The sequence below is a fragment of the Chenopodium album genome, chromosome 5, assembly GCF_948465745.1.
Source record: "Chenopodium album chromosome 5, dcCheAlbu1.1, whole genome shotgun sequence".
NCBI classification, from domain to species: domain Eukaryota; kingdom Viridiplantae; phylum Streptophyta; class Magnoliopsida; order Caryophyllales; family Amaranthaceae; genus Chenopodium; species Chenopodium album.
This window is the reverse complement of record NC_137838.1, coordinates 6,751,995-6,759,844: the sequence shown is the minus strand read 5'-3', so window position 1 is coordinate 6,759,844 and position 7,850 is coordinate 6,751,995. Positions and strand designations below refer to the sequence as shown.

The 7,850-nt window shown below is 35.5% G+C and overlaps 1 protein-coding gene across 1 annotated transcript; it reads left to right on the top strand.

The window, feature by feature from the left end:
- Window positions 1–1,803: 1,803 nt before the first annotated feature.
- LOC145632497 (uncharacterized) lies at window positions 1,804–6,097 on the top strand. The gene is made up of 8 exons (XM_081684878.1): window positions 1,804–2,337; window positions 2,586–3,887; window positions 3,988–4,312; window positions 4,474–4,735; window positions 4,869–5,043; window positions 5,149–5,519; window positions 5,641–5,751; window positions 5,876–6,097. The coding sequence occupies exons 1-8, from the start codon at window positions 2,134–2,136 to the stop codon at window positions 5,922–5,924; spliced, it is 2,799 nt and encodes a 932-aa protein (XP_081541004.1). The 5' UTR covers window positions 1,804–2,133; the 3' UTR covers window positions 5,925–6,097.
- The last annotated feature ends 1,753 nt before the right edge of the window (window positions 6,098–7,850 follow it).

Sequence of the window (7,850 nt, the reverse complement as noted above, 5' to 3'; positions counted from 1 at the left end):
AGATATGATTGCAATAGAAAATTAATCCCTCATAACACCAATTAAAGAAAAGCCTATTACTCTATAGCAATAGTCAAGGTTCTACAAACAATATAATGATGGGTGGAAAGTGGTACGAAACTAGCACAAATGACCAAAAATATACATTATTTAGATTATTAAAAGACTTGGTTGTCACAATAAATTGTTGGTCAATTACTATTATTATTGGCTTATAGCTATCCGTACAATTTTAATGTTACTATTGAAATGAGAATATGATTTTTAACGATTATATTATTCATTGAAGTTGTAGATTAGAATAAGAAAATTGTTAAATATTTTTAAGGATTTAACTCAAAACTTTGTATTTCTTAGGATACTCATCTTAAGTTGGCGTTACGCAATGTATCTTTTAGTTGATGATGTTTTGACGTTCAACTTATGGTGTGTGGTTCCGTTGCACCCAATTTATTATTGGTGCTATTGTATATGTTGCACCCCAAATTGTAGTTTGAATTGCATGTTGATGCCAATTTTATTTATGTATAATGAAATTGTAAATTTTGGAAGAAAAAAACATGGGACCCTATTATGCCGACACATAGAATTCAAGTTAGTTAAAGCAATATTACACTGATTATGAACTTCACAGGCAACAGGGAAAGGTGACCATGAAAACAACTAATTATAAAAGCAACTTGTACTAACAACCAAGTCTATGTTAAGTCATTCAAGTAAAGAACCTTATATTGGAGAATCAGAATTTCTTAACATTTATTTGAATCATCAAAATAAAGTTGCTTTCTATTTGAGTTTTTAAAATCAAAGATTAAAATGAATAACCTCCAAGAAAAGAAAGAGGAAGAGATACACTGATTTTTTACAAGTTTAAGTTAGTTTTTGATGTAAATTTTCGCAGTTGACGATAATCAAAAGTCGAAAATGATGAAGGTCCGCGTTGGAAAGAAGGAAGAAGGAGTTGGAGGGAATAATCCTTATCTTTTAGACTTGGTATTTTCATGGACTATCAGAAATGTTCTTAACGAAAATCACTATGCATACAAGGTACAATGTTCATTTTTTTTAATAAACTGTACCTTTTTTTTTTAATCATAGATGTATATTCAATATTCATATTTTTCTGGTCATCTACCATATGTTTTACATAATTATTTGATAAAGTGTTCTTGCATTATTATTGTTTTATGGTTGCGCACACCTTGTGATTGAGTTAAGATGAGGCAACATGCTTAATACGTAGTACTACTTCGTATAAAACATAATGTAGGCCATACTGACATACTCCCTCCGTTCCTTATTATTGCATCATTTGAAATGTACTCGTACAAACTTTTAGGAAGCGGGAAAACAGAGGAGGGATTAAGGTGAACTTACCAAGTTTTCCATGTGATGATGAACACCATCTATATTTTCCCGCTTCAATTTCAACTTCTCGGTTGCCATGGCTTAGCTTCTTCTAGATTTCACGTATCATTCTTAATGGAAGTTGGTCTAATTGTCGTCCTATAGAATTTTCACCTTAGCCTTAGAGGTACATTATTGTCACACAATATCCTAGTTGCTCTACATTTGATTGTACGGGCTTAAACCCAAATTGGTTCTATGATGATTTAAGCATGCTTAAACATCTGTTTAGTTCGTAGGAAATTGTCATCAATTACTATACAATTTAAGCATTGAAGAGTCATTTAGTCACAAGCTTTATTTGATATGTACATGGGAGTTTAGCCAATTTAATGCAGAACTAAGCCAGTAAATTTATGCTTGAAATGATTTTTCTTGGCTAAGCAGGTACGTCAGATACCTGACAAATTCTCATCAATTGCTCACTACTTCAACTCATTCAAGTTGCCTCTTATAGAGGAGACTCGCGCAGAATACTGTTCCGGTTTGGTTTCAATTAGCCATGCTCCTGTTTGTGAGATCTCCGGTGTTTGGCTTTCTGCGTCCTATAAGCCTCCTACAGACTTATACTATGAAGTTTCGACCAAAAGGATAAGTGAGGATGTTAGCCAAGACGAACATTACGTGCCAGAGTCTGGTGACATTTTTGCTGTGACAACTCGAAGGCCTAGAAGCATAGAAGATTTACTCAAACCTGATAGGTCATTTCATTTTGCTTATGTCTCAATGTCGACAGAAGATGCAAATAATATCGAGATATTATCATCAGAGAAGATTGATCTCGAGTTACTTATGAAGAAACAAGGGAGGCTATTTGTTACCTACTTGCTGAACATTACAACCAATTTGAGAATATGGAAGGCACTAAATCCTGATCCTCAAAGCAAAAATTTGGGTCTTATTAAAAGTGTTCTGCAACACAACTCTTCAGTAAGTAACCTTATTATATCTTGTTTTCTTGAACTATTGTTCTCTTCACAAAAAAGTGATGTAAACAGATTTTTGCTGCTTTTCTAGAGTTTTCAGACGCGATTATAGTTTTTATTTACTGATCTAAATTGATTTTTTGAGGAAATCTAATCTAAACAACCAAACTGACACATTTTTGCAAGGCAAAGTAAACAGGATAGTTTTTGAAGTCTAATTCATTTTTCATCATATTTATCTGATACTAACAGGCAGATGATGATTGTTCTATCTGCATCCCCGAAAAAATCTTAAATGTTCAAGGATCAGTAGTTTCCGGCCTTATTGGATCATTTGGACTAAACGAGTCTCAGACAGAAGCTATTTTGAGCAGTGTTTGCTTGGCAAAATGCCCACACCAGGAGTACAATGTGAAGCTGATTTGGGGGCCGCCGGGGACAGGGAAGACCAAGACAGTTGCTTCATTGCTTTTTGTACTACTTAAGCTGAAGTTTTGCACAACACTAACTTGTGCTCCAACCAACATAGCAGTGATCCAAGTCGCGAAAAAGCTTGTAAATCTAGTCATAGAGTCACTCGAATATGAAAGTTATGGCCTGGGAGATATAGTCCTGTTTGGAAATGATGAAAGGATGAAAATTCATGATCATTATGAGCTTGTAGACGTATTTCTTAAATACCGGGTGAAATTACTTGATCAATGTCTGGTACCGTTAGCAGGATGGAAGGGGAGTCTGAATTCACTGATATCTTTACTCGAAAACCCCCAAGTACAGTATGAGGCTTACTTGGAACAGAACAGAAAGTCTGACACTGACAAGAAATCTGAGAGTTATTATAGTTCTGATGATGAAAGTGATGGTGACATTGTGGAAGTAACCAAGGCCATAAAACTGAAAGAAGAAAGAATGAATATTACAAAGGTATGGAAGAGAGTTATCGTTCAGTCTGTGAGAGAAAATGTAGTGAAGAATAAGAAAGGATTAAGGACTGGTGGTCAAGGAAACAAGCATTCAGAAGAAGATGGTGAAGCAAAAGATGATGAAGAAGTCGAATTGTGTATGACTTTTGAGGAGTTTATGAGGAAGACATTCAGTACTTTAGCTAATCGTTTGATGTTTTGTGCGGAGATTCTCTATACTCACATGCCAACATCATGTTTACCACTATTTGTGGCAAAGGAGATGATAAAGCTTGTTGATCTGCTTCAAATGACCCTCGAAAAGGCAAAACACTGTAATGTTGATCAATTCTCTGAACTAATTATGATGAAGAGGGAAGAAATCCTAGCAATATTGAAAATGCTTCAAGAACATTATCCTGTGCCTAGGATTGATGGAAACACAAGAGAATTTTGCTTGGATAATGCTCGGTTACTATTTTGCACTGCTTCAGGCGCCATCAAAGTGTCTTCTTTTGTTGATATGGTAATCATAGATGAAGCTGCACAGCTCAAAGAATGCGAGTCTGCGATTCCATTACAAATCCCTGGTCTGAAAAATGCTATTCTAGTAGGTGATGATCGACAGCTCCCAGCCATGGTCCGGAGCAAGGTTAGCTACCTAGTACATCATTTCTATGTCATTCCTTCAGAATTTCCTCTGTTTTTTCTTTTGTAATCTGCCAAGATTTTTTAATTTTGTACTTTCTTAGATGTTGGAAAGAAATAACTTTGGAAGAAGTTTGTTTCAACGGCTATCACGGTTAGGCAAAACGAAGCGCCTTCTCAACATTCAGTATAGGATGCATCCTTCCATAAGCTTGTTCCCAAATGAACAGTTTTATAATAACAATATTGTCGATGCACCAAGCGTAACAGGAAGAAGCTATGTTAAGAATTATCTTAAAGGGGACATGTATGGACCTTATTCGTTCATCAATGTGCCTAACACAATGGAGAACTTCAACAGAGGACCTAGTCCTAGAAATTTTGAAGAAGCAGCTGTTGTTGCTCGGATTATTGCTAAACTCTTTAGGGGTAAGGATTGATCAATTTTCGCTACTTGTATGACTTATTAGCTTACATTATGAGTTTGATCAACTGTTTTTACGGGTATACACATCAAATTATATTAGACTCTAATGTGCATATACACATAACATCTAAGATTATTTTGATCTGCCACTAAATGTATGCAGATTATTACTGTGTCACAAAGCAGAAGGTGAGTGTAGGAGTAATTTCACCTTACAAGGGTCAAGTAGGTTTGCTTCAAGAAAAATTTGAGAATAAATATACCAAACATAAGGAAAAGTTTTGCATCAACATTCGATCTATCGATGGATTCCAAGGTGGAGAGGAGGATATCATAATAATTTCAACTGTTCGAAGCAATGGAAATGGATCAGTTGGGTTCCTTTCGAATTGTCAGAGAACAAATGTAGCTCTTACCAGGGCAAGGTATTATCTAACTTTTCTACCTTCGTTCTTTTCACCAAATAGTCCGTTAGCTGAACTTAATGTAACTTATTTTAGTCGTGAATTGAACTTATAAGTAATTGTTTTGTCACCCTGGTGTATTGTACTATTGTAGGTATTGTCTATGGATAGTTGGCAGCGAGAGTACTTTAGGCAACAGTGGATCGATCTGGAAGAGTCTTGTACACGATGCCAAAACTCGAGGGTGTTTCTATGAAGCATATGATGACATAGAACTTATCAAGAACGACTTTTTTGGGTACCTAAGACTTGATAAAGCAAAATGGAAGGTGTGTAACATAATTAGTTTCATCATTAATAGTCTATAATATATAAATCAAGGATTTACATATCATGTTAATTGTTAATATTGATGAACCTCGATCTGTATGCAGATTACCTTTAGCAATGAGTTTAGAAACTCTATATCGATCACAAATATTAAAGCTCAAATTCGAACGAGGCAAGTGCTGCAAAAGATTGCTAATGGTTGGCGTCAATCTCCCATGATCGAGAAACCGGTCAAGATTACCATTGCTGATCCCGTGTCTCTTGCATTGTTAAAGCTATACAAGATTGATGAGAATCTTATTCTTGCTTGGACCGTCGACATTGTTAAGGAAGAAACTTGCTACAAACAAGTAATCAAGGTTTGGGACATTTTACCAGGTTCGAAGATGCCTAATCTTGCTAAGAATCTTAGTGCCATGATTCGGAGATGCAACGTGGACTTTATCCACTGTTGCGAGTACAAGTCTTTTGAAGGGTACGGCTTAAACTCTCTATTTTCTTAGATAAACGACCATGAAATACTTCACTTGTTTCAGATTAAAGGTATCGACAGTTTTTTATAAACACCTTAATATACACTCAATTTTTTTTAATAGGAACTCCGTCGTACCAATGTCATGGCCACTTCACCCTCCTTATAATGCTCAAACGGCTAATCCTCCGAGGAATTTGGGTGTCATTCAAGGAGAACCAAGATCAAGGGCTAGGTAACTATTACCTCCATAACTATATATAGTTTTCGTTTATTATATACTTTTGTTTTGCATTATACAAGTATGTAAGCTTATTAATCTAGTACCTTCATTAATCTTATGTCTTGTACTTTTGTAGAAGCGTTGTTTCGGTATGGAAGCCAGTGCAACGGGAAGAAGGCAATTGAAGTGGGACAAGAGGAGTGATTTGGAGACTATAGTATAAACCGATATCATATGTGCTTCATGGCTATGTAATCAACTTTAAAACGAGCCGTTTGGGCCCCACACATGGCACAATCAGGTCGTTATTACATGCTTTATGACTTTGATATATACAATATCATTTTTAAACATTCATACTCCCTTTGTCATTTAAAGATTGTCTAACTAGAAATAAAATCTATACAAAAATTAGCCTTTTTAAAAGTTGATTGGTTGTTCATGCATGTATTGTAGAGGCCTTTCAAAGGGAGGTTAGTCATGTATGAGTAAATGCATAACGAGGGGCATGAGGGTCATTTCACGTAAATGCATTTATGAATTTAGAGTAGTACCACTAGGTGATCAATTGTATCACTAGATGATTAAATGGTATTATTGAACATTTCAATGGTACTATTTATGTATGTAGTGGTACTATATATTCATTCAGTGGTACTCACTACGTGTATAAATAGTATCACTACGGTAGAAATAATATCACTACATAATCAATGATACTATGTATGCTTTCAATGGTACATTTAAAAAGTGGTCCCACTTACCCATCTCTCTCCTGCTTTCTCTCACCCTCATGTGCTTTTTAATATTTTAGTATTTGTTATGCATTTGCAAATGCATAACTAACCTCCCTCACTACTTCCTCTGTATTGTAATATGTTGTGATTCTTGTCTAACCCAATCGAGCCTGAAAATGCGAAGTTATATTGGTAGTATGTGATGTTCAACAGTTCAAATCCTATAGACGGTAATAGACCCCTTCAAGTCAAGAAAAAGTTTTACGAAGTTATTGTTATTTGATGTTTGTGTAATGGAATGTCAGTTAAAAATAGCCGTAAATCGTAAAATCAGCCCAATGAAAAGTGCACATTAGCCCACTTGTACTATGTATAAATAAGCTTTAGGCAAAAATCAAGGATATCAATATCGTTTGCTATACAACTAACTAGTTGTATGAGTGTACCTTATAAGGCCGAAACCTCCAAAATTTCTCAAAAAACGTGGATATTAGCCTTCAATTTTGGAAATTTTTTAACTTTTTTTTGCACGAAAATAAAAATTGCCGAAATGTTTACCATGGTCCCCAATACCCTCCGGTAATCCAATTGGGTGGGTGGAATCACCAATTTGCCTCTAAACGGCCATCTTACCGGTTTACAACTTGCACCGATTTCATTAACTCAATCACACCACCAACATTTATGACAACAAATAATGATCATAAATGGTTCCAAACGGCATTATATGACCCTGAGATAGATTCCCTTAAATCTCAAGGTTTTTCGACACTGGGTCCCAAAACCTCCAAAATTTCTCAAAAAGCGTGGATATTAGCCTTCAATTTTGGAATTTTTTGACTTTTTTCGCTCGGGTATAAAAATTGCTGAAATGTTTACCATGGTCCCAAATACCGTCCGGGAATCCAATTGGGTGGGTGGAACCATCCAAGTTCCTTTAAACGACCAATTTACCGGTTTACAACTTACACCGATTTCATTAACTCAAGCCTACCACAAACATTTAGGACAACAAATAATGATCATATATGGTTGCAAACGACATTATATGACCCCGACATGTATTCCCTAGAATTTCAAGACTTTTCGACACCAGGCCCCAACGACTACAAAAATTCTCAAAAAACGTGGATAATAGCCTTCAATTTTTTGAATTTTTTTTTTACTTTTTTCGCCCGTAAATAAAAATTGCGGAAATGTTTACCATGGTCTCTAATATCCTCCGGGAGTCCAATTGAGTGGGTGGAACCATCCAATTTGGCTTTAAACGACCAATTTACCGGTTTACAACTTGCGCCGATTTAATTAACTCAAGCCTACCACAAACATTTATGACAACATATAATTATCATATATGGTTCCATACAACATTAT